Source organism: Oncorhynchus tshawytscha, linkage group LG31 (assembly GCF_018296145.1).
Source record: "Oncorhynchus tshawytscha isolate Ot180627B linkage group LG31, Otsh_v2.0, whole genome shotgun sequence".
Taxonomy (NCBI): Eukaryota; Metazoa; Chordata; class Actinopteri; order Salmoniformes; family Salmonidae; genus Oncorhynchus; species Oncorhynchus tshawytscha.
Window position 1 is genome coordinate 35,846,762 of NC_056459.1, and position 27,981 is coordinate 35,874,742.

The following is a 27,981-nucleotide window of genomic DNA, read 5'->3' on the forward strand; positions in this document are numbered from 1 at the left end:
GCAAACTGTAATCCGTTTTATCTATTTTTTACCAGCATGTCACCTGTGCACCGAGAAGCGACAACATTCTTAGTCATCTTTTACTCCAACCACATTTACAAGGCTCTCTCTCTCTCCCTTTAACAAATATGACCGTAATTATATCCTCCTGATTCCTGTTTACAATAAAAGCTCAAACAGGAAGTACAGTGTCTTCTAGGGTCTAGCTCTCTCTACAACGTAGTCTTCGTTGGCGTAGGGATTTGGATCGTTGTGGAGACTGTCTTTAGAGTGTCTTCCTGACATGCAGCAGATGAGTCTGTAGATGGCCACCAGAGGTATGGAGATAACTGGTACTGAAGACAGCAGGACACAGATGGCAAACACCCAGTCTGGATACGGCAGAACCTCTGTGTCGGGGAAGTTCACCTGCACAGACAGAATTAGAATAAAGAAAATGTGATTGTCTTCTCACAGGGTAAATCGCAAATGACACCTATTCCCCGTAGACTGTAGTGCACTGCTTATTAGGTGAGTACTATGTAGTCATCTGACTGGCTGTCTCTCAACTGAAACCCTATTCCCGCTTATCATGCACTACTATTGTATATATTAAGGTTGTCGCTCTCGCTGCTGGTGATTCTCTGATCCACCTCTAGGCAGACGACACCATTCTGTATACTTCTGACCATCCTACCAATCCTTGACTTCGGCGATGTAATTTACAAAATAGCCACCAACACTCTACTCAGCAAGCTGAATGTAGTCTATCACAGTGACATCCATTTTGTCACCAAAGCCCCATATACCACCCACCACTGCGACCTGTACACTCTCGTTGGCTGGCCCTCGCTTCATACTCGTCACCAAACCCACTGGCTCCAGGTCATCTATAAGTCTTTGCTAGGTAAAGCCCCGCCTTATCTCAGCTCACTGGTCACCATAGCAACACCCACCCATAGCATGCATTCCAGCAGGTATATTTCACTGGTCATCCCCAAAGCCAACTCCTCCTTTGGCCGCTTTTCCTCCCAGTTCTCTGCTCCCAATGACGGGAACGAATTGCAAAAATCACTGAAGCTGGAGTCTTATATCTCCCTCTCTAACTTTAAGCACCAGCTGTCAGAGCAGTTTACCGATCATTGCACCTGTACACAGCCCATCTGTAAGTAGCCCACCCAACTACCTCATCCCCATAGTTATTTATTTTTGCTCTTTTGCACCCCAATATCTCTACTTGCACATCATCATCTGCACATCTATCACTCCAGTGTTAATTGCTAAATTGTAATTATTTTGCCACTTTGGCCTATTTATTGCCTTACCTCCATAACCTTACTCCATTTGCACACACTGTATACACATTTTTCTATTGTGTTATTGACTGTACTTTTGTTTATCCCATGTGTAACTCTGCGTTTTGTGTCGCACTACTTTGCTTTATCTTGTCCAGGTCACAGTTGTAAATGAGAACTTCTCAACTGGCCTATCTGGTGGGGGAAAAAATACTATTGAACCTCTTAAATGACACCTTACAGCCTAGCTGATCTGGGCAGAGAGATGCTTCACACTACATACAGTTCAATGGTGCTGAAAAATATTGAAGTATCACTACATACAGTTAAATATTTTTCAGGAACATTCTATCTGTGTGCCACCCCCCCCCAACCCCTCTCTTACGCTGCTGCTACTCTCTGTTTATCTTAAATGCATAGTCACTTTAACTACACACTCATGTACATACTACCTCAATTGGCCCGACCAACCAGTGCTCCCGCACATTGGCTAACCGGGCTATCTGCATTGTGTCCCACCACCCCCTATTTCTATGCTTCTGCTACTCTCTGTTCATCATATATGCATAGTCACTTTAACGATACCTACATGTACATACTACCTCAATAAGCCTGACTAACAGGTGTCTGTATATAGCCTTGCTACTCTTTTTTTCAAATGTCTGCTTACTGTTGTTTTATTTCTTTACTTACTTACACACACACACACACACCTTTTTTTGGCACCATTGTTTAGAGCCTGTCAGTCAGCATTTTCACTGTAAGGTTCACACCTGTTGTATTCGGCGCACGTGAAAAATACACTTTGATTTGATCTACCGTGGCTTTTTAAATGTTTTATTCCATACCTCTCCTCGAGGACTGCCAGCCATTCAATGTATTTCATCTACCAGATCTGCTTCAACTTGTCAACCGTAGGCGGCGCGCTTCCAATAGACTAAGCTTTCCCTCAAGTGAATTTCAATTCAACTTGTCAAAATTATATAATTACTCCCGTCTATATAAATATAATCATTCAAAAACATTACACCAGAGATTTAAGCCACAGAGGGTCATTATTCTACAATGTAGAAAATAATAAAAAATAAAATAAAAACGTTGTGTTTTAGACACACCTACTCTTTCCAGGGGTTTTCTTTTATTTATTTATTTATTTTATTTTATTTACGTTGTAGAAAATGCCAGGAGTGTCCAAAGTGATCATCAAGGCAAAGGGTGAAGAATCTCCATATTTTGATATTTTTCTTTTTTCACACTTTTTTGGTTACTACATGACTCCGTATGTGTTATTTCATAGTTTTGATATTATTCTACAATGTAGAACGTAGTAAAAATAAAGAAAAACCCTTAAATGCGTAGGTGTGTCCAAACTGTGTATGTGTGTGTCAGAATTACTTTCCCAGTGTTCCTCAAATGTAGTGTATGAAATAACATTTTGTAGCTAGCTACGAGTCTCTACTTTTATCTAATGTAAAAAAATAAAAATAAAAACACCATTTCAAATGTTTCTACATCAGACTGAATCTAGGGGGAGAGTTATGTATGTCTGTATAAGGGGATTGGAAATGATGCAGCAAATTACATTGATTGTTGCTTCAGTCTAGAATGTGAAAGCTGATCTGAATTTAGGCTGTTCTGAGGGCAAAATGGGAGGTGCAACCCTGTGGGGGTCCCCGAGGAGAGGTTTGAAAAGGCTGCGTTAACAGTGGTGGCTCTTACGTAGTCAGGATTCCATGCTGCGTAGGTGGGAGGTGTCTGGGCCTGGACGGCAACGTACGCCACCAACACCACGAACAGCATCAGAGGGCTGATGACCAACCAGCAAACCTTCCAGAAGATGTTGGGTCTATGTCCTGTCATGAACTCCAAGTCATCACTGAACCTACGGAGACAGGAAGAGGCTTTAAATCAAATCAAATTATATTTGTCACATGCACCCAATACAACGGGTGTAGACCTTAGAGTGAAATGCTTACTTACAAGCCTATTAACTAACAAGGCAGTATTAAGAAAAATAAGTGTTAAGTAAAAAATATAAATAAAGAACAGCAGGAAAATAACAAGCAAGGTGGAGAACCGGTACAGAGTCAATGTGCTGGGGGCACCGGTTAGTTGAGGTAATATGTAAATGTAGTTTGAATTAAAGTGACTAAGCATAGATAATAAACAGAGTAGCAGCAGCGTAAAAGAGGAGGTGGGGGGGCGTAACGATGTAAATACTCTGGGTAGCCATTTGATTAGCTGTTCAGGAGTCTTATGGCTTGGTGGTAGAAGCTGTTAAGCCTTTTGGACCTAGACATGGGGATCCGGTACCGTGCGGTAGCAGAGAGATCAGTCTATGATTAGGTTGGTTGGAGTCTTTGACCATTTTTAGGGCCTTCCTCTGACACCGCCTGGTATATAGGTCCTGGATGGCAGGAAGCTTGGCCCCAATGATGGACTGGGCCGTACATACCACCCTCTATAGGGCCTTCCTCTGACACCGCCTGGTATAGAGGTCCTGGATGGCAGGAAGCTTGGCCCCGGTGATGTACTGGGCCGTTTGTACTACCCTCTGTAGTGCCTGGCGGTCAGGGGTCGAGCTGTTGCCATACCAGGCAGTGATGCAACCAGTCAGGATGCTCTCGATGGTGCAGCTGTAGTACAGCTGTTTTTGTACTTTTTGAGGACCCATGACAAATCTTTTCAGTCTCCTGAGGGGGAATAGGCTTTCTTGCCCTCTTCACAACTGTCTTGGTGTGTTTGGCACATGAAAGTCTGTTGGTGATGTGGACACCGAGGAACTTGAAGCTCTCAACCTGCTCCACTACAGCCCCGTCTCAGACCCCCACCCCAAGCCACTACAACCCCATCTGAGCCCCCCAAGCAACTACAACCCCATCTGAGCCCCCCAAGCCACTACAACCCCATCTGAGGCCCCCCAAGCCACTACAACCCCGTCTGAGGACCCCCACCCCAAGCCACTACAACCCCGTCTGAGGCCCCCCCCAAGCCACTACAACCCCGTCTGAGCCTGGGCTCAGACAGAAGAAAGGAGAAAGAGATGGAAGAGGAACAGATGAAAGCAGAACTAATGCCTCAGAACTGCAGATGACTCAGGTTTAGGGTTGCAAAATTCCAGTAACTCTCCCTAAAATCCCAGGGTGTCCAGAAACCTCGTTTGTAAGGATCCCTGATTCAGTAAGCAAGAAATCCAGAATCCTCCAAACAGGATTTTTATTTTTTTAAATCTTGGAATTTGGGAATCATAAATTTGCACCAGTTGTGGAAAATGCTAAACCCAAAGATTAGGTGAACAAGGGTTGCAGCAGACCAACAACAGACTATGGGGAGACAGACATGTTACTCTGAGAGGATCCTAGCAATCTGCCACATTCTAAAAGACAAGACACTGAGGCACAGACGTCAATTCAATGTCTATACCACATTGGTTCATAGTCATTCAACCAGTGTGTGTGCCCAGTGGGAAGACGCTCATTACAGTTCACACCAGGACAACTATAGTATTATGAGGCTCTTTACCGTCCTATTCCGTAGATGTATGCCACAGCGATGATCTCAAAGAAGGCGATGATGAGAAAAGGAACGGAGCCCACGTAACTGTTGAAGATCTCCAACCAGTAGTTCCCCGAACCCAGACAGAATATCAGAGCCATCAGGAACAATAGCAGGCAGATTATTGCTGGAGGGAAAGAAAGTGGGGAGTGATGGAGGGAGAGCGAGACAGAAAACAAGAAGACTGCGTTAAGATCGTTCCCGAAAAGAACAGTTTTTCGTCACACATTGGCAATGTTGAAAGATACGAAAATCTGATCATTTCCTTTTTGACTTTTACCTGTGAAGAGCTCATTGGGCATCCACTTGGGCACCAGTTTGAGGTCATGAAGGGGCGTGAGGACGCCCTCCAGATTACCAAACATGGAGGACAGACCCAGGCTGAACAGCATGATGAAGAAGAGCACAGCCCACACCTGGTCAAACAAACAGGAATCACATCAACAACAGCCCACACCTGGTCAAACAAACAGGAATCACATCAACAACAGCCCACACCTGGTCAATCAGACAGGAATCACATCAACAACAGCCCACACCTGGTCAAACAAACAGGAATCACAACAACAACAGCCCACACCTGGTCAAACAAACAGGAATCACATCAACAACAGCCCACACCTGGTCAAACAAACAGGAATCACATCAACAACAGCCCACACCCCTGGTCAAACAAACAGGAATCACATCAACAACAGCCCACACCTGGTCAAACAAACAGGAATCACAACAACAACAGCCCACACCTGGTCAATCAGACAGGAATCACATCAACAACAGCCCACACCTGGTCAAACAAACAGGAATCACATCAACAACAGCCCACACCTGGTCAAACAAACAGGAATCACATCAACAACAGCCCACACCTGGTCAAACAAACAGGAATCACATCAACAACAGCCCACACCTGGTCAAACAAACAGGAATCACAACAACAACAGCCCACACCTGGTCAATCAGACAGGAATCACATCAACAACAGCCCACACCCCTGGTCAATCAGACAGGAATCACATCAACAACAGCCCACACCTGGTCAAACAAACAGGAATCACAACAACAACAGCCCACACCTGGTCAATCAGACAGGAATCACATCAACAACAGCCCACACCTGGTCAAACAAACAGGAATCACATCAACAACAGCCCACACCTGGTCAAACAAACAGGAATCACATCAACAACAGCCCACACCTGGTCAAACAAACAGGAATCACATCAACAACAGCCCACACCTGGTCAAACAAACAGGAATCACAACAACAACAGCCCACACCTGGTCAATCAGACAGGAATCACATCAACAACAGCCCACACCCCTGGTCAATCAGACAGGAATCACATCAACAACAGCCCACACCTGGTCAAACAAACAGGAATCACAACAACAACAGCCCACACCTGGTCAATCAGACAGGAATCACATCAACAACAGCCCACACCCCTGGTCAATCAGACAGGAATCACATCAACAACAGCCCACACCTGGTCAAACAAACAGGAATCACAACAACAACAGCCCACACCTGGTCAATCAGACAGGAATCACATCAACAACAGCCCACACCCCTGGTCAATCAGACAGGAATCACATCAACAACAGCCCACACCTGGTCAAACAAACAGGAATCACATCAACAACAGCCCACACCTGGTCAATCAGACAGGAATCACATCAACAACAGCCCACACCTGGTCAAACAAACAGGAATCACAACAACAACAGCCCACACCTGGTCAAACAAACAGGAATCACATCAACAACAGCCCACACCTGGTCAATCAGACAGGAATCACATCAACAACAGCCCACACCAGAAGGATATCCTACAAGGCAGGTTTGAGGATTTTGCGAGGTAACTTTGGTCAACTCTGAGGTCAACTGAGAATAACCGATCATACGAAAGTGGCTCACCTTTAAGCCAGGTAAATGTCTACGGCAATGAACTAACCTAGTCTGGGTCAGGCTAAGTCACGGCTAACTCTACTGACCCTGAATGAAACGACTGAGCCGTGAGTTGAGGACCAATGAAATCAGATTCTCTCCCTCTTGCAAGTATTGCGTCATCCCCTTCATTTGAGGATAACAACTGAATTAAATATTTTATTAATCTTTTTTTATGTTAAATGTTTAAAAAATGTATCACATTAAACATTTAGTAATGACAATGTATTTTAAACTTCATGCAATGTAACCCTTTTGTATGACTTAATAAATAAACAAAGAATGGCCATGCCTTCCTCCTGGCTACTCCAACCTCGGCCAACAGCTCCGCCCCCCCCCCCAGCTCCTCGCCCAAGCCTCCCCAGCTTCTCCTTTACCCAAATCCAGATAGCAGATGTTCTGAAAGAGCTGCAAAACCTGATTCCGTACAAATCGGCTGGGCTTGACAATCTGGACCCTCTATTTCTGAAACTATCCGCCGCCATTGTCGCAACCCCTATTACCAGCCTGTTCAACCTCTCTTTCGTATCGTCTGAGATCACCAAGGATTGGAAAGCTGCCGCAGTCATCCCCCTCTTCAAAGGGGGAGACACCCTGGACCCCAGCTGTTACAGACCTATATCCATCCTGCCCTGCCTATCTAAGGTCTTAGAAAGCCAAGTCAACAAACAGATCACTGACTATCTCGAATCCCACCGTACCTTCTCCGCTGTGCAATCTGGTTTACGAGCCGGTCACGGGTGCACCTCAGCCACGCTCAAGGTACTAAACGATATCATAACCGCCATCGATAAAAGACAGTACTGTGCAGCCGTCTTCATCGACCTGGCCAAGGCTTTCGATTCTGTCAATCACCATATTCTTATCTGCAAACTCAGTAGCCTCGGTTTTTCTAATTACTGCCTTGCCTGGTTCACCAACTGCTTTGCAGACAGAGTTCAGTGTGTCAAATCGGAGGGCATGTTGTCCGGTCCTCTGGCAGTCTCTATGGGGGTGCCACAGGGTTCAATTCTCGGGCCGACTCTTTTCTCTGTATATATCAATGATGTTGCTCTTGCTGCGGGCGATTCCCTGATCCACCTCTACGCAGACGACACCATTCTATATACTTCCGGCCCGTCCTTGGACACTGTGCTATCTAACCTCCAAACGAGCTTCAATGCCGTACAACACTCCTTCCGTGGCCTCCAACTGCTCTTAAACACTAGTAAAACCAAATGCATGCTTTTCAACCGTTCGCTGCCTGCACCCGCACGCCTGACTAGCATCACCACCCTGTATTGTTCCGACCTAGAATATGTGGTCATCTATAAGTACCTAGGTGTCTGGCTAGACTGTAAACCCTCCTTCCAGACTCATATCAAACATCTCCAATCTAAAATCAAATCTAGAGTTGGCTTTCTATTTCGCAACAAAGCCTCCTTTACTCTCGCCGCCAAACTTACCCTAGTAAAACTGACTATCCTACCGATCCTCGACTTCGGCGATGTCATCTACGAAATAGCTTCCAATACTCTACTCAGCAAACTGAATGCAGTTTATCACTTTGCCATCCGTTTTGTTACTAAAGCACCTTATACCACCCACCACTGCGACCTGTATGCTCTAGTCAGCTGGCCCTCGCTACATATTCGTCGCCAGACCCACTGGCTCCAGGTCATCTACAAGTCCATGCTAGGTAAAGCTCAGCCTTATCTCAGTTCACTGGTCACGATGGCAACACCCACCCGTAGCACGCGCTCCAGCATGTGTATCTCACTGATCATCCCTAAAGCCAACACCTCATTTGGCCGCCTTTCCTTCCAGTTCTCTGCTCTGCAAAAATCACTGAAGTTGGAGACTTTTATCTCCCTCACCAACTTTAAACATCTACTATCTGAGCAGCTAACCGATTGCTGCAGCTGTACATAGTCCTTCGGTAAATAGCCCACACATTTTACCTACCTCATCCCCATACTGTTTTTATTTATTTACTTTTCTGCTCTTTTGCACACCAGTATCTCTACCTGCACATAACCATCTGATCATTTATCACTCCAGTGTTAATCTGCTAAATTGTAATTATTCGCCTACCTCCTCATGCCTTTTGCACACAATGCAGACTCTTTTTTTTCTACTGTGTTATTGACTTGTTTATTGTTTACTCCATGTGTAACTCTGTGTTGTTGTCTGTTCACACTGCTATGCTTTATCTTGGCCAGGTCCCAGTTGTAAATGAGAATTTGTTCTCAACTAGCCTACCTGGTTAAATAAAGGTTAAAAAAATAATTTTAAAAGCCTATTTCACTCCACAGCCTGCACAATTTGCAAGATAACTTTTCTTTCAATTTGATTTCAGCACAAATTAAAATGTAGCACTGACTCACCCATGGATCGATGGTTCAGCATTGTCTCAATAAAGAGTTTGACATTCGACTAGCCATGTGCACAAGCAGTTGCAAGCCCAGAGTTAGCGGCTGGCGGACGAGCCATATCCACCGTCGTAGTACGGATAAAGCCTGAGCTGCAATGTAAAGTTAACTGAAGCTGACCAACTGACGTGTGTATTCACTGACATGTTTCAATCTCTCCTTGACCCAGTCTGTAATACCTACATGTCTCAACCACTCCCTGACCCAGTCTGTAATACCTACATGTCTCAATCTCTCCCTGACCCAGTCTGTAATACCTACATGTCTCAACCTGACCCAGTCTGTAATACCTACATGTCTCAATCTCTCCCTGACCCAGTCTGTAATACCTACATGTCTCTCCCTGACCCAGTCTGTAATACCTACATGTCTCAATCTCTCCTTGACCCAGTCTGTAATACCTACATGTCTCAACCTGACCCAGTCTGTAATACCTACATGTCTCAATCTCTCCTTGACCCAGTCTGTAATACCTACATGTCTCAACTTGACCCAGTCTGTAATACCTCAACCTGACCCAGTCTGTCCTCATGTCTCAATCTCCTGACCCAGTCTGTAATACCTACATGTCTCAATCTCCCTTGACCCAGTCTGTAATACCTACATGTCTCAACCTGACCCAGTCTGTAATACCTACACGTCTCAACCTGACCCAGTCTGTAATACCTACATGTCTCAATCTCTCTGACCCAGTCTGTAATACCTACATGTCTCAACCTCTCCCTGACCCAGTCTGTAATACCTACATGTCTCAACCTGACCCAGTCTGACCCAGTCTGATACCTACATGTCTCAACCTGACCCAGTCTGTGTCTCAACCTACCCAGTCTGTAATACATGTCTCAACCTGACCCAGTCTGTAATACCTACATGTCTCAATCTCTCCTGACCCAGTCTGTAATACCTACATGTCTCAACCTGACCCAGTCTGTAATACCTACACGTCTCAACCTGACCCAGTCTGTAATACCTACATGTCTCAATCTCTCCTTGACCCAGTCTGTAATACCTACATGTCTCAACCTGACCCAGTCTGTAATACCTACATGTCTCAACCTGACCCAGTCTGTAATACCTACACGTCTCAACCTGACCCAGTCTGTAATACCTACATGTCTCAATCTCTCCTTGACCCAGTCTGTAATACCTACATGTCTCAACCTCTCCCTGACCCAGTCTGTAATACCTACATGTCTCAACCTGACCCAGTCTGTAATACCTACACGTCTCAACCTGACCCAGTCTGTAATACCTACATGTCTCAATCTCTCCTTGACCCAGTCTGTAATACCTACATGTATCAACCTCTCCCTGACCCAGTCTGTAATACCTACATGTCTCAACCTGACCCAGTCTGTGATACCTACATGTCTCAACCTGACCTAGTCTGTGATACCTACATGTCTCAACCTGACCCAGTCTGTGATACCTACATGTCTCTCCCTGACCCAGTCTGTAATACCTACATGTCTCAACCTGACCCAGTCTGTAATACCTACATGTCTCAACCTGACCCAGTCTGTAATACCTACATGTCTCAACCTGAGTCAGTCTGTAATACCTACATGTCTCAACCTCTCCCTGACCCAGTCTGTAATACCTACATGTCTCAACCTGACCCCGTCTGTAATACCTACATGTCTCAACCTCTCCCTGACCCAGTCTGTAATACCTACATGTCTCAACCTCTCCCTGACCCAGTCTGTAATACCTACATGTATCAAGCTACCATAGTCCCTTCAGACCAGCATAGTCACATCAACACAGCTGTAGTGGACCGTGTCGAGAGAATCATGTTCCTTGGTGTCCACATCACCAACAGACAATCATGGTTCAAACACACCAACACAGTCGTGAAGAGGGCACGACAACAACGCCTCTTCCCCCATCAGGAGGCTGAAAACCTCAGATTTACAAAAAGTTCTACAGCTGCACCATTGAGAGCATCTTGACCGCATCACCGCTTGTTATGGCAGCTGCTTGGCATCTGACAGCAAGGTATTACAGAGGGTAGTGCGTGTGGCCCAAGCTCCCTGCCATCCAGGACCTCTAATACCAGGCGGTGTCAGAAGAATAAACTTTTTTTTTTTTTTAAAGACTCCAGCCACCCAAGTTCTGTTCTCTCTGCTATTGCATGGAAAGTAGTACTGGAGCGCCAAGTCTGGGGCCCAAAAGGCTCCTGAACAGCTTCTACCCTCCAAGCTTTAGGACAGCTGAATGGTTAAGCAATTGGCAAACTATTTGAATTAACCACGATTCCATCCACAGTTTGTATGTGTGTAAAGTCATACCGTATAAAAACAATGTGATGGACACAGAACATTTCTCTAAATGCTGACCGATAATTTGTTCCTTCGACATGGTGAGATCTTTTGTTGTCTGTAGAATGAATTTTGCGAGAAATTGTGGTGGAAACGCCTTTTTTTTTTTTTTGCGCAAATATTGATATCATAACCATCATATCGAAGGAAACTTGGAGTCACGCAATGATATGGTGTGTGGTCCTCCCACTATGACTCGGGAAACCATGCAGTTTATTAGGGTACAGATTAAATGAATGAGGAACTTTACAGGGTGGTGACCTTGATGCTCCTTTCCAATGAATATCGCTGGTTTTATTCTGGTGACGTGATGAACGATGCTTGACTGCCGTTTGACAAATAACAATATTCTCGCATCTTGACTAGCCTAGTCCTGTAGACTAGCCTAGTCATGTAGACTAGCCTAGTCCTGTAGACTAGCCTAGTAATGTAGACTAGCCTAGTCATGTAGACTAGCCTAGTCATGTAGACTAGCCTAGTCATGTAGACTAGCCTAGTCATGTAGACTAGCCTAGTCCTGTAGACTAGTCTAGTCCTGTAGACTAGCCTAGTCATGTAGACTAGCCTAGTCCTGTAGACTAGCCTAGTAATGTAGACTAGCCTAGTCCTGTAGACTAGCCTAGTAATGTAGACTAGCCTAGTCCTGTAGACTAGCCTAGTCATGTGGACTAGCCTAGTCCTGTAGACTAGCCTAGTCATGTGGACTAGCCTAGTCATGTGGACTAGCCTAGTCCTGTAGACTAGCCTAGTAATGTAGACTAGCCTAGTAATGTAGACTAGCCTAGTCCTGTAGACTAGCCTAGTAATGTAGACTAGCCTAGTCATGTAGACTAGCCTAGTCCTGTAGACTAGCCTAGTCATGTAGGCTAGCCTAGTAATGTAGATGTGTCCTGTGTCCTGTAGACTAGCCTAGTAATGTAGACTAGCCTAGTCCTGTAGACTAGCCTAGTAATGTAGACTAGCCTAGTCCTGTAGACTAGCCTAGTCATGTAGACTAGCCTAGTCCTGTAGACTAGCCTAGTCATGTAGGCTAGCCTAGTAATGTAGACTAGCCTAGTCCTGTAGACTAGCCTAGTCATGTAGGCTAGCCTAGTCCTGTAGACTAGCCTAGTCATGTAGGCTAGCCTAGTAATGTAGACTAGCCTAGTCCTGTAGACTAGCCTAGTCATGTAGGCTAGCCTAGTCATGTAGACTAGCCTAGTCCTGTAGACTAGCCTAGTAATGTAGACTAGCCTAGTCCTGTAGACTAGCCTAGTAATGTAGACTAGCCTAGTCCTGTAGACTAGCCTAGTAATGTAGACTAGCCTAGTCCTGTAGACTAGCCTAGTCATGTAGACTAGCCTAGTCCTGTAGACTAGCCTAGTCATGTAGACTAGCCTAGTCATGTAGGCTAGCCTAGTAATGTAGACTAGCCTAGTCCTGTAGACTAGCCACACACTGGACTCTACCCAACACACTGGACTCTACCCACAGACTGGACTCTACCCAACACACTGGACTCTACCCACACACTGGACTCTACCCACACACTGGACTCTACCCACACACTAGACTCTACCCACACACTGGACTCTACCCACACGCTGGACTCTACCCAACACACTGGACTCTACCCACACACTCACACATACTACAGTGAACAAAAATATAAACGCAACATGTGTTGGTCCCATTTTTCATGTGCTGAAATAAAAAATATCAGAAATGTTCCTTACGCACAAAAAAGCAAATTTCTCTCACATTTTTGGCACAAATTTGTTTACATGCCTTTTTAGTGAGCATTTATCATTTGCCAAGATAATCCATCCACCTGACAGGTGTGGCATATCAAGAAGCTGATTAAACGGCATGATCATAACACAGGTGCACCTTGGGCTGTGGTGGTGTTGACATTTTGTCAGCCGGTGATTGTCAAGCCAATAACTGCCAGTCTCCTGTCTTCCACACACAGTCTACAACCCACTGATGCAGACCTTTGGGACATCTACATTTTAAAAAGTAAAATAAATCCATGTAAAATAGCCTACACCTTCACAATAAATCCATTTAATTATTTTAGACAGGTCTAAAGAAGCATTATATGAAGGAAATGTAATCTATTTCAGAAGAATAGAATAACATACTCTGAGTTGTCCTTATGTTGTCCTTATGTTAGGTCCTGATCTGGCTATGCCATATGAGCATGGAATACACTAGTTCATTTAGTAAACTGCCTGTTACTCTGGACCAGAAGCCAGGATATGCATATAATTGGTACCATTGCATAGAACACACTTTCAAGTTTGTATAAATGTTTAAACAATGTATGAGACTATAACACGATTGCTAAGGTAGGAGAAAATCCAAAGAAAACCCAACCCGGAAAGTTTTTTGGGGGGAGAGCCCATGCTCTTCCAATGGAATGTATAGGGTCATATCCAAATCCAAATCCAGCTCCCAGATTGCAATTCCTATGGCTTCCACTAGGTGTCAACAGTCTTTGTTCAAGGTTTCAGGCTTGTTTCTTCCCCAACGAGGAAGAATTTTGAGTTTTAGTACTGGGAGTTAGATTTGGAAATCAGTCTGTGTGCGTGACGAAGAGGACGCGCACCTGCTAATTTTGTTTTTCTATTGAACATACTTCTTCCCGTATAAAATATTACAATTTAATTACATTTTAGGGTACCTGAGGATTAAATAGAAATGTATTTTGACATGTGTTAACAAAGTTTAACAAAGTTTAACTGTAGCTTTTTGGATTCCTTTCTCTGCAAGTTGAATGAGTGGATTACTCAAATCGATGGTGCCAACTAAACAAGCTTTTGGGATATAAAGAAGGATTTTATCTAACACAACGACCATGCAGGTTGTAGCTGGGACCCTTTGGATTGCAAATCAGAGGAAGATTTTCAAAATGTAAGTGAATATTTAATCGCTATTTGTGATTTTATGAAGCCTGTGCTGGTTGAAAAATATTTTGATATGGGGTGCTGTCCTCAAACAATCTCATGGCATGCTTTTGCTGTATAGCCCATTTGTAAATTGGACAATGCAGTTAGATGAACAAGACTTTTAGATTTTAACCAATATAAGACACTTGTATGTACCTAAATGTTTAATATCCATACATTTTATGATTATTCATTTGAATTGCGTGCCCTCCAATGTCACCGGAAGTTGTCGACAGGTGTCCCGCTGGCAGGACGCCTAGATCTAAGGCTGCATGATGCAACTAATGATGATCTGAAAAAAAGTTGCATGAAAGGTATGAGCGCTGCTTTGTTAATTATCTATCCTGATTACCGAGTCCCATTTACCACTACCTACATGTACATATTACCTCAACTACCAACGCTGCTGCTACTCTGTTAATTATCTATCCTGATTACCGAGTCACATTTACCCCTACCTACATGTACATATTACCTCCACCACCCCGTACCCCTACACATTGACTTGCTATATATAGTTATTATTATTTTATTGTGTTATTATATATATGTATTTTTTTTTGCATTTGTTTGTTTCTTTTTAGCTCGTACTTTAAGTAAGCATTTCATGTTAAGTCTAAACGTGTTGTATTTGTTGCATGTAACAAATACAATTTGATTTGAAGCTTGTTAGGTTTAAAAAACCTGAGTAGATCTAACTTGCTTTGTAATATACCCCCCTGGTCAAACAGACAGGAATCACATCAACAACAGCCCACACCCCTGGTCAATCAGACAGGAATCACATCAACAACAGCCCACACCCCTGGTCAATCAGACAGGAATCTAATCAGATCCAGATGTATTTAACTGGGTTTAACACTGTATTTAAAAAAAAAAAGAACTAATACATTTTTTTTTTAAAGAGTCAGGCCATACCTGAGAGCCAGGCATCGATATCACTGCTTCTGTGAACACGATGAATGCTAACCCAGTACCAGACGCACTCTGTAGGGAGGATGGAGAGAGATGGAAACAAGACAACCAATTAGCTTCTTTTATGCAGCGATGGTAGGTTGAATAACAAGAAAACTTGACTCAACCTACGTTTGTCCTGAGGTCGTTTTTCTGTTTGTTGCCCTGAGGTAGTTAAACTCCTGAGTATAGTACCTGATCCAAGAAGGTTTGCAGGTCGCATGTCTTCAGGTTGAGATCGGATACTCTAGATGGATGTGTCCCATTTAAAGAGTCAAACCACTGCTCATAGTTTTCAACCGTTATGTTCATGTCGCTAATATCAAAGTCATTGGTCAGTGCTAAGATGTTACTGTAAGTTACAAGAGAAACATATTGGTCATTTGCTTTGGTTGAGTTTGCATCTGTTTTTCCAGAGGATATCAAACACACAAGGGAGAATATAAAGGTTTAACAACTTGACTGCAAACTAATTTCATGATTTAGCAAATGTTGCCAAATAAACGTCCATTTTATCACACCTACCCATTCAGACAGCTGACATAGTTTGTGTGGGCCTTGAATCCCAGGATGGCAAAGATGGGGATGGAGGCATAGATAGATGTAGCACTGTTTATAACCCCCACTAAAACAGCATCCTTTTCACAGTTATTCCTTACCAAACACACAGACAAAAAAAAACAAAGTCAAGTGAATGCAAATTATTGGTCAATGGTGAAACAGCAAGGGAGGCTTGTCAAGGGAGGTAAACGATGTGGCAAATTAAAAGCCTTGGGGGACAACTGACATGCTGGACCCATAAAAGTTGATGTTACTAATAATGATTGACCACCGAGCTCACTTCTGGTTGTTGTAACTGGAGAATGAGATGAGTCCACCAAAGGCCACTGACAGAGAGAAGAAGATCTGAGTGGCAGCATCCAGCCATACCTGGGGGTTCTTCAGGATCTCCCACTGATGAGACACACAGACAGAAACACATATTGTAGGTTGTCACGTTACTCTCCCTCTGTCTCTCTCTCGGTCTCTTTTTCTCTCAGTCTCTCTCACACACAGGTCTCTTTTTCTCTCGGTCTCTTTTTCTCTCGGTCTCTCTCACACACAAACGGAAGCCCCTTTATCACCCTTTTTTTTTTACACTGATCTTAACTTGTTTTTGTAACATAATATTTCCACCAGCATTTCCTGACCAGAAATAGCTTTTGGACATCAGAAGAGGAATACAAAAACTTGATTTGGATGAAGAGTTCTACTTCCACGAGTTGACAGTTGTGGATGTCCTGCTCATTCCGGACCAGGCCTTAAACCTCGGGACTCGAAGAGGAAGAGACGGTGCAAGTGATCTGGAACCCTTGTTAAAACTACGTCGGTGATAAACTGCCACTACCATCCGTTCTATTGGTGAACGTACTAATCACTGGAGAATAAACTGGATGAGGTGTGTTGGAGACTATCCTATCAACAGGACCTGAAGAAGAGAATATATATATATATATATATATTTTATATTTGAGATTCTTCAAACTAGCCACCCTTTGCCTTGATGACAGCTTTGCGAACTCTTGGCATTCTCTCAACCAGCTTCATGAGGTAGTCACCTGCAATAAATTTCAATTAACAGGTGTGCCTTCTTAAAAGTTAATTTGTGGAATTTCTTTCCTTAATATGTTTGAGCCAATCAATTGTGTTGTGACAAGGTAGGGGTGGTATACAGAAAATAGCCCTATTTGGTAAAAGACCAAGTCAATATTATGGCAAGAACAGCTCAATTAAGCAAAGAGAAATGACAGTCCATCATTACTTTAAGACATGAAGGTCAGTCAATCCTGAAAATTTCAAGTACTTTTAAAGTTTCTTCAAGGGCAATTGCAAAAACAATTAAGCACTATGATGAAACTGGCTCTCATGAGGACCGCCACAGGAAAGGAAGACCCAGAGTTACCTCTGCTGCAGAGGATAAGTTCATTAGAGTTACCAGCCTCAGAAATTTCAGCCCAAATAAATGTTTCACAGAGTTCAAGTAACAGACACATCTCAACATCAACTGTTCAGAGGAGACTGCGTGAATCAGGCCTTCATGGTTGAATCGCTGCGAAGAAACCACTACTAAAGGACACCAATAATAAGAAGAGACTTGCTTGGGCCAAGAAACATGAGCAATGGACATTAGACCGGTGGAAATCTGTCCTTTGGTCTGATAAGTCAAAATGTTAGATTTTTACATCAAACCACCGTGTCTTTGTGAGACGCAGAGTAGGTGAACGGATGATCTCTGCATGTGTGGTTCCCACCTTGAAACATGGAGGAGGAGGTGTGATGTCTTTGAGACGCAGAGTAGGTGGACGGATCAACCTAGGTGTGATGGTGTGGGGGTGCTTTGCTGGTGACACTGTCTGTGATTTATTTAGAGTTAAAGGCACACTTAACCAGCATGGCTACCACAGCATTCTGCAGCGATACGCCATCCCATCTGGTTTGCGCTGAGTGGGACTATCATTTGTTTTTCAACAGGGCAATGAACCAACAGACTTCCAGGCTGTGTAAGGGCTATTTTACCAAGAAGGAGAGTGATGGAGTGCTGCATCAGATGACCTGAACTCCACAATAACCCGACCTCAACCCAACTGAGATGGATTGGGATGAGTTGGACTGCAGAGTGAATGAAAAGCAGCCAACAAGTTTCTTTAATACTTTTGATGTATTCACTATTATTCTACAAAAACCCTTGAATGAGTAGGTGTGTCCAAACTGTTGACTGGTACTGTAGCTGTGCAGCGATGCTCCCCATCCAACCGGACAAAGCTTGAGAGGATCTGCAGAGAAGAATGGGAGAAAGTCCCCAAATACTTGGTGTGCCAAGCTTGTCGCGTCATACCCAAGAAGAATCGATGCTGTAATCGCTGCCAAAGGTGTGTCAACAAAGTACTGACCAGGGTCTTGACCTTACTGCAGTACGCCATCGTAACCGACTTCAGTGGGCAAATGTTCACCTTCGATGGCCACTGGTATGCCGGAGAAGTGTGCTAAACTGTACCGGGCTGATGGCAGTGTGGGCGAGCGGTTTGCTAATGTCAATGTTGTGGACACAGAGCACCCCATGGTGGGGGTTGGGCTATGGTATGGGCTGGCAGGCAGGCAGAAGTGAAACACAATTGCATTTTATCAATGGGAACTTGAACGCACAGAGATACCATGATGAGATCCTGAGGCCCATTGTTGTGCCATTCATCCACCGTCATCACCTCATGTTTTAGCATGATAATGCACTGCCCCATGTCGCAAGGATCTGCACACAATTTTCAGCTTTACAATTACTGGAAGCTGAAAATGTCCCAGTTCTTCAATCGCCCACATACTCACCAGACATGTCACCCATTGAGCATGTTTGGAATGCCCCAGATTGACGTGTATGTCAGCGTGTTCCAGTTCCCGCCAATATAGAGCAACTTCTCACAGCCATTGAAGAGAAGTGGGACAACATTCCACAGGCCAAAATCAACAGCCTGATCAACTCTAAACGAAGGCCTCGTGCTGCATGAGGTAAATGGTGGTCACAACAGACACTGACTGGTTTTCAGATCCACGCCCCTACCTTATTTTCTTAAGGTATCTGTAACCAACAGATGCATATCTGTATTCTCAGTCATGTGAAACCCATAGATTAGGACCTAATGAATTTATTTCAATTGACTGATTCCCTTAAATGAACTGTTCCATTGCCTTTATATATCTGTTCAGTGTCCAGTCGTGGCCAAAAGTTTTGAGAATGACACAAATATTAATTTCCACAAAGTTTGCTGCTTCAATGTCTTTAGATATTTTTTGTCAGATGGTCTCAGGATGCTTTACTGTTGGCATGACACAGGGCTGATGGTAGCGCTCACCTTGTCTTCTCTGGACAAGCTTTTTTTCCGGATGACCCAAACAATCAGAAAGGGGATTCATCAGAGAAAATGACTACCCCAGTCCTCAGCAGTCCAATCTCTGTACCTTTTGCAGAATATCAGTCTGTCCCTGATGTTTTCCTGGAGAGAAGTGGCTTCTTTGGTGCCCTTCTTGACACCAGGCCATCCTCCAAAAGTCTTCGCCTCACTGTGCATGCAGATGCACTCACACCTGCCTGATGCCATTCCTGAGCAAGCTCTGTACTGGTGGTGCCCCGATCCCGCAGCTGAATCAACTTTAGGAGACGGTCATGGCGCTTGCTGGACTTTCTTGGGCACCCTGAAGCCTCTTTCACAACAATTGAACCGCTCTCCTTGAAGTTCTTGATGATCCGATAAATGGTTGATTTAGGTGCAATCTTACTGGCAGCAATATCCTTGCCTGTGAAGCCCTTTTTGTGCAAAGCAATGACGATGGCACGTGTTTCCTTGTAGGTAACCACGGTTGACAGAGGAAGAACAATGATTCCAAGCACCACCCTCCTTTCGAAGCTTCCAGTCTGTTATTCGAACTCAATCAGCATGACAGAGTGATCTCCAGCCTTGTCCTCGTCAACACTCACACCTGTGTTAACGTGAGAATCACTGACATGATGTCAGCTGGTCCTTTTGTGGCAGGGCTGAAATGCAGTGGAAATGTTGTTTTTTTTTTTTTTGGGGGAATTCAGTTCATTTGCAGGGCAAAGAGGGACTTTGCAATTCATCTGATCACTCTTCATAACATTCTGGATTTTATGCAAATTTCCATCATACAAACTGAGGCAGCAGAGTTTGTGAAAATTAATATTTGTGTCATTCTCAGAACTTTTGGCCACGACTGTAGTCGTACTGTATAGTGTAATTAACTCGTACATATCGACTTAGTACTGGCGCCTCATGTTTATAGCCAAGTAATTGTTAATCAACAGTATTTATTCCTTGTGTTGTAGTCTTTCTATGATTTCTCTCTACATTGTTGGGAAGAGCCTGTAAGTAAGCATTTTAATGTTAGTCTACACTTGTTGTGTACAAAAGCATGTGACAAAATAAATAACATTAGAGTGGCCTCTTGCCTATATGTTTGATAGTAATCGCTCAAGTCTGCAAGTGTTTTTGAATTGAGACGTGTCCCAACTGCTATTTGTCAATATTCCGAAATGTCTCCTTGACATGTCCTGTAGCATGACTAGATATGAAACATAGGCCCCCGGGCAGATACAGATAGATAGAAAGTGAAACATTTGTAAAAGCAAAATGACATCTCTACTCCTGCACAAAATATTTGCAAGTGTTTCGTTGATTTCATCAGCTGATTTAGCTTATTGTAGCCTTATAAGCTCAGTGGCTATAGCCTGCCTGCTAGCTAGCTAGCTTCACTAACACACAAAACCATGTAAAGTTAGCTAAGGATGTTTGGCACTGATGAACAGCATGTGGCTTGTCACTTATCTACGATAGCAGTCGTTCCGTACTTCAGCATGTTTGCCGAGCACACAATCGCTACATTGTAACGTTGGGTCAGCTAAGGGCACAGCAGAGTAGACTGTGTATTGTACTGATGTTGGGTCAGCTAAGGGCACAGCAGAGTAGACTCTGTATTGTACTGATGTTGGGTCAGCTAAGGGCACTCTGTATTGTACTGAGTTGGGTCAGCTAAGGTAGACTCTGTATTGTACTGACTCGGGGCAGAGCAGGCCATTTGCTGCTTCATTAATGTTCATGTGATAAAATAATAAAATAATGTTACTACAGTAGCTAGCTAGCTAATAGAAGGAACATTGTCATTTAGTGTTCCACTAGCTGGTAAGCTTCTCTTTTGTTTAATATAAAGTGGCAGGCTCAGGCTTAGCAAGCTAATGGACACGTTTTTTGTGTACATGATCAAACTTAAAAAATACACTAAACTCTAATCGCGTGACTAAGACCTCCTATGCAAATTAAAAAGGACGCGGTGGAGCAACTAGCGTTTGAGATTGACTCCAGGTGATCAATCAGGCAGGCAGGCAGGCAGGCAGGCAGGCAGGCCAGGGCAGGCAGGCAGGCAGGCAGGCAGATCAGGCAGACAGACAGACAGACAGACAGACAGGCAGGCAGGCACAGACAGACAGAGGCAGGCACAGGCACAGACAGGCACAGACAGGCACAGACAGACAGACAGACAGACAGACAGACAGACACAGGACTTACGGCAGGCAGGCAGGCAGGCAGGCAGGCAGGCAGGCAGGCAGGCAGGCAGGCAGGCAGGCAGGCAGGCAGGCAGGCAGGCAGGCAGGCAGGCAGGCAGGCAGGCAGGCAGGCAGGCAGGCAGGCAGGCAGGCAGGCAGGCAGGCAGGCAGGCAGGCAGGCAGGCAGGCAGGCAGGCAGGCAGGCAGGCAGGCAGGCAGGCAGGCAGGCAGGCAGGCAGGCAGGCAGGCAGGCAGGCAGGCAGGCAGGCAGGCAGGCAGGCAGGCAGGCAGGCAGGCAGGCAGGCAGGCAGGCAGGCAGGCAGGCAGGCAGGCAGGCAGGCAGGCAGGCAGGCAGGCAGGCAGGCAGGCAGGCAGGCAGGCAGGCAGGCAGGCAGGCAGGCAGGCAGGCAGGCAGGCAGGCAGGCAGGCAGGCAGGCAGGCAGGCAGGCAGGCAGGCAGGCAGGCAGGCAGGCAGGCAGGCAGGCAGGCAGGCAGGCAGGCAGGCAGGCAGGCAGGCAGGCAGGCAGGCAGGCAGGCAGGCAGGCAGGCAGGCAGGCAGGCAGGCAGGCGGAGAGAGAGGACTGTGAACAGGTAGATCAGACCTTCATATGCTCCAGGTAGGGTCAGGGCTCTCACCAGAAAGATGGTTAGTACCAGGTAGGGGAACGTTGCTGTGACATACACAGCCTGTGATAAGACAGGTGATGAAAAGGTATATATATATATATATATATTTTAAGCCGCTTGCACACTGCCACAACAAACGAAAACAAAGATCAACATTCTAAAGTTGACAGATGTTGGCTACTTTTAGAATATTGTGTTGTAGAACAGCTGACAGGGCATTCAGATCTAAAAGACGTGACTTAGGGTTGAGACCTTTTCCATGGTTTGGGTGCCTCTTTACAGTAATGTGATGTACCTTTGAAACAAAGTTGCCAGTTGGTTGAAGCAAACTAGTATCATGAAATACATGCATCAGAAATGGGGAACACTTTTGTTTAATTTGTCAGAGAAATATCAGCAAGCTAGGGCTGCCTAACTGTAGTAAAATAGCTAGCTAGCTAGCTGTCTGCTTGGCTAAACACAGGTCGTCAGCACACTGTTCTCTGGCTAAACAGATCAATCTCGTCTCAAGTCTATAACTTAAGACTTAAATCTTGGTAACTCCAGCAGCCGATATGAGACATTCTAAAACTAGAGGTTTCAGATTGAGCAAACTTTGTTCTAAAATTGCATGAAATCATCTTGGCTGTAATTGTTCCGAGCTTTAAAATGCAACACACTGTCTGCATCTCACCTTGCCGATGGTCTCGATCCCCCTGATAAAACAGATGTAAACGATAGACCAGGCGGTAGCTAAGCTGACCACCATCCACCACTGTAGAGAGCCACTGGTCTCCATGTTAGGAGTGATGTTCAGGGTCTTACGGTACCAGAAGTAGTTGACCGGCGTGCTTTCTACACACTCCTCCACGTACCCTGGTTCAAATTATCATTGACCTTGGTCAAATTACATAATGTACACTTGCTGTTCATTCTTCAACTATGGTCCAACCTACAAACTGTGCATGGTTCCTGACAAATGAACAAATACCTAGAATGAACTAACAATAATAATAATTAATTGGATTTACAGTATACAGCAATTTTCTATCAACTGTTGTACTCAAAGCGCTTCATACCTGTGTTGTTGTGGTTGAGGGGACATTGGCTCCAGGGCAGGGGTTCCTGGAAGGAGTTGAAGAGGTACCAGAGGACCCAGGCCACGATAGTGTTGTAGAACAGACTCACACAGAAGGACACCACCATTGAGGCTACACCTGATGGACATGGGATAGTAGATCAGAAACACCAAACAGCAGCTAGTCGAGGATGTTTCCTGTCTGGGTGTTAGTTGTGGCCACCCACCTACTCCCGAGAAGAAAAAAAGCACTTAATTTATTGACTCCAATGAAATAATTGATTTAACCAACGTTTCAACAGCTAAGCTGTCTTCAGCAGGGTTTCATCACCTACCTACTCCTCCCAGGTAGGGTGATATGGAGTTCCAGACTCCGATGCTGCCCATGCGGAGCCTCTGTCCTATAGCCAGCTCCAAGTAGAGCAGAGGCAGACCCTGAAACACCAGGGCTATCAGGTAGGGGATCAGAAACGCACCTGGGGAAGGAGATGTTCAGTAGATGTTCAACTAACTGTCAACAATCTAATTATCCATTAACCCTAAACTTAAACCCTGGAACCTTATAGGCTAGTTACTTACTTTACTCATGAACACCCTACAAATTCTCATTATATGTACGTATTTCTTTCTTGTGTGATATATAACTATTACTCCATATAGTTTTACATTGTAATGGATTCGGGTTCGAATAAGTTAATAAGGATTAGCCCCTTTTTTCAATTTTCCCAAATGTAACTGCCTGTAACTCAGGCCCTGAAGCAAGGACATGCATATTCTTTGTACCATTTGAAAGAAACACTTTGAATTTTATGTGAAAGGAATGTTGGAGAATATAACACATTAGATCTGGTAAAATATAATACAAAGAAAAAAACAAACGTTCATTTGTATTTTTTTTGTACAATCATCTTTGAAATGCGAGAGAAAGGCCATAATGTATTATTCCAGCCCAGGTGCAATTCAGGTTTTTGGCCACTTGATGGCTTCAGTGTATATGTGCAACGTTTTAGACTGATCCAAAGAATCATTGCATTTCTTTTCAAAATGTTGTATCAAGACCACCCAAATGTGCCTAATTTGTTTATTAATAACTTTTCATGTTCATAATTGTGCACTCTCCTCAAACAATAGCATGGTATTATTTCACTGTAATAGCTACTGTTAATTGAACAGTGCAGTTAGATTAACAAAGAATTTAAGCTTTCTGCCAATATCAGATATGTCTATGTCCTGGGAAATGTTCTTGTTATTTACAACCTCATGCTAATCGCATTGGCCATTTTAGAGTCAGATCCTCCTCAGTCTGATGTTTCCTAAAAAAGTATATTAATCTATGCATAGTCACTTTACCCCTACCTACATGTACAAATTAGCTCAACTAACCTGTACTGCCGCACATTGACTCGGTACCGGTACCTCCTGTATATAGCCTCGTTATTGTTATTTTATTGTGTTACTTTTTATATATTTTTTTACTGTAGTTTATTTGGTAAACATTTTCTCAACTCTTTCTTGACCTGCATTGTTGGTTAAAGGCTTGTAAGTAAGCATTTCATGGTAAGGTCTACCTACACCTGTTGTATTCAGCATTTCACTGTAAGGTCTACCTACACCTGTTGTATTCAGCATTTCACTGTAAGGTCTACCTACACCTGTTGAAGTCGGCAAATTTGACAAATAAAGTTTGATTTGATTTTCACTTTTTTTTATTCTTTCAAAGAGCAAAATAGCATTTTTATTAGTTAAAAACTAAAAACGACAACATAACACATTATTATTTTGTTTAGTCAGTTCTTAAAGAAACATGAAACCAAGAAAATGTATTTTCAAAAGAACAGAATAGTTGTTTTGTTTCATTATGTTCTGTGCTTATAGACAATAAGCTGCTGTCACTCGTGGAATGCATGCAGTTATTCTCCACATGTGATATTTTGAAAAAAGATCCCAATCTGCTCAATTTTGAGAATTGTTTGGCAAATGTTGGTATTTTTGAAACTTTACTATTTTCTCTTTCTGATAGGTTATATAAATCAAAACGTCTAGGGTCCTGGGTGGAGCATCAGTCAAAAGCACTGCACCACAGTGCTGAGGCGCCACAACAGCCTGGGGTTCGATCCCAGCCTGTGTCACAACCGGCCGTGACCGGGAGCCCCATAGAATGGCGCACAATTGGCCTAGCGCTGTACGGGGTAGGGCAGGGTTTGGCCGGTGGGACTTTCCTTGGCTCATCGTGGTCTAGTGACTCCTTGTGACAAGGCCGGGCGCCTGCAAGCTGACCCCGATCATCAGTCGAACGGTGTTTCCTCTGACACGTTGGTGTGGCTGACATCCGGGTCCAGCAGGCGGTGTGATAAGAAGTAGGTGGCCAGGCGGGTTTCAGAGGACCCATGACTCGACCTTCGTCTCTCCCAATTAATAAAATAGCTACCGGACAATTTACATTGACCCCCCCCAGACATTTCAAACAACTTTCCTAATCCAACTTTGGGTATTTTTAAATGTAAATAATCGGTAAAATTTAAGATGGAATAAACTGTGTTCAATAGCGGATAAAAAAAAAGTGGAGCGAGCTTTCGGGTCACGCACCCCAACCACAACAGTACACTACACTCAACCCTTGTTCTGAACTGGCCTACTTCTTCCTTTCTCAAAGGAAAAACATCAACCAATTTCTAAAGACTGTTGACATCCAGTGGAAGTGATAGGAACTGCAAGCAAGTGCCTTAGAAATCTCGATCCCCAAAGAAAAGCCATTAAAAAGAGAGTGACCTCAAACATTTTGTTTTCCTGGATGGTTTGTCCTCGGGGTTTCGCCTGCCAAATAAGTTTAACAGTTTTACAAACTTTAGAGTGTTTTATATCCAAATCTACCAATTATATGCATATCCTAGCTTCTGGGCCTGAGTAGCAGGCAGTTTACTTTGGGCACACTTTTCATCCGGATGTGAAAATAGTGCATCCTAGCCTTAAGAATTTATTAATGGCTTTTCTTAGGGATAGCCCCCTTTTTTTTCTATTTTCGCCTAAAATGACATACCCAAATTTAACTGCCTGACCTCAAGGATATGCATATTCTTGGTACCATTTGAAAGGAAACACTTTTAAGTTTGTGGAAATCTGAATTGAAGGTAGGAGAATATAACACAATAGATATGGTAGAAGAAAATAAAAAATAAAAGAACATTTTTTTTTTGTATTTTCTTTCTACCACCATCGTTGAAATGCAACAAAAGTCCCACACAACAGGGTCCCAGTTCTAGCCATCACTCTGGTTGTAATTCCGATGGTGTCCACAAGAGGGCAGCAGTGCATGTGCAAAGTTTCAGACTGATAACTTGAAGTATGAGCAAGTTACATGACATTTAGTGTGAAGTCACCCAGCCACATTTGGGCAAATCGTGAAGGACACAGTGTAACTGACAGTTAGACTTACAGGTGATGTCGTTGTCTTTTGTTTGAATTGTTTACGTATCCGCTGTGCGGGGGAAATGATAATACAATCGGAACTACGTAGCTAATACTGTTGTAACGGGGATCCTTATTGTAGCAACACACTTTTGGAGGGAAGGCAATCCTGCGCTGCGTTAGCTAAGTTTTCATGTCATCGGGTTTAGTTCATAAAGGTTGAAGAGTGTATGTTAGGATGAAGTGTGAATTCATGCCAGGAATAATAAGTGTGGAGTTTGATTTCCTCCCTTCTGTAATAAGCAGCCAATGAGGTACAGTATTTTTACAGTTCTGTTTACAATTCTGAACCCGTAATAACGCCGGTTAAACTGTTATGTATGTAAGCACTTCAGAGTTATACCAAGCTAATAAGTCACTCGTAAGATAAGGTTGTAAGAGTGTGCTTAACTGTATTTTTCATTTACTTTATAGTTCTCACGGAAGGTGATAATTCTGACTAAAACTTCAGAATAAAGCCGCCAGTTAAAATCAAGGAACGGTTGTGCTCGTGGTTACTGAAGGGAGCTACACACAGAGCCTATGAGATTAGAAGCCTGATGTTGTAGGAGAGCCTATGAGAATAGAAGCCTAGTGTTGTATGGATGGCATATTGTAGATAACACTTCTAAGCCACAATCGTGCAGTTTCTGTTCATTACATATTCAGATATATGAACCGAGTAGATAATGTTTAACTACTGTCAGTTCCTCTGTATCCTCAAACATGATCTAGTTGGTCTGCACAGTACATATTGATGCAACATGGACAGAAATCACAAGATTGAGGCTTGAAGGTTTTTATCTAAGAGATGAAGATGTTAGGAGTTATCTCTGATACCATAATAAAATAATCTTCAAATACACCATAAAAAAACATGCATGGAGTTAAAATGTTAAATTGAGAGGAAGTTTTAACATGAACAAAGTTGTAGTGGAAAAACAAAAGAAAAGATGTGTAAAAGCATCTATACCCCCTCCGTAAATCTGGCAGAGGTAGGGGAAGCGCCACACGTTGCCCACTCCAACAGCGAAGCCAATGCAGGTCAGCAGGTACTCTGCCTTGTTGTTCCACTTGGGTCTCTCCTCTCCCCCCTTGCTGTCCTCCATACCTTCCTCTGGCATCTCAACAGTAGTTTTTAGCTCAGTAGTAGATCAACCTTCTGGTTTTCAGTTTAGTCCAGTGTGTTCTAGCCCGAGGTTCTAGCACTCTGAACCAACGCTTATTCTGTAGAGGGAACACAGATATTCTGTTGTCCACTTGAATTCACTGGTTGGGTGTTGGTATCTTTACTCCAGTGTCTGATCTGAAGCACATGGTTAATGTGTGAGGGCGCTCTACGAGTCTCCTGTGTTTTTTCCTTGTCCACT

The 27,981-nt window shown here is 43.8% G+C and overlaps 1 protein-coding gene across 1 annotated transcript; it reads right to left on the reverse strand.

Moving 5' to 3' along the window:
* Positions 1-27,838, reverse strand: LOC112235546 (sodium-dependent neutral amino acid transporter B(0)AT1-like). Its single transcript, XM_042310457.1, has 13 exons — positions 27,585-27,838; positions 23,503-23,643; positions 23,169-23,306; positions 22,784-22,965; positions 22,066-22,170; positions 16,237-16,349; positions 15,921-16,049; positions 15,591-15,747; positions 15,360-15,428; positions 5,110-5,245; positions 4,797-4,956; positions 2,994-3,156; positions 1-408 (listed from the first exon to the last, which is right to left on the reverse strand). The coding sequence occupies exons 1-13, from the start codon at positions 27,733-27,735 to the stop codon at positions 196-198; spliced, it is 1,857 nt and encodes a 618-aa protein (XP_042166391.1). The 5' UTR covers positions 27,736-27,838; the 3' UTR covers positions 1-195.
* Between the last annotated feature and the right edge of the window lie 143 nt (positions 27,839-27,981).

Excerpts from the sequence above, each read along its gene's own strand:
- LOC112235546 (XM_042310457.1), bottom strand. The coding sequence starts at position 27,735 with ATGCCAGAGGAAGGTATGGAGGACAGCAAGGGGGGAGAGGAGAGACCC. Across the intron at positions 22,171-22,783 it reads GGATCGAGACCATCGGCAAG|GCTGTGTATGTCACAGCAAC; the intron begins GTGAGATGCAGA and ends GTCTTATCACAG. Across the intron at positions 16,350-22,065 it reads GTCTGATCTACCTGTTCACA|TGGGAGATCCTGAAGAACCC; the intron begins GTCCTCTCTCTC and ends GTGTCTCATCAG.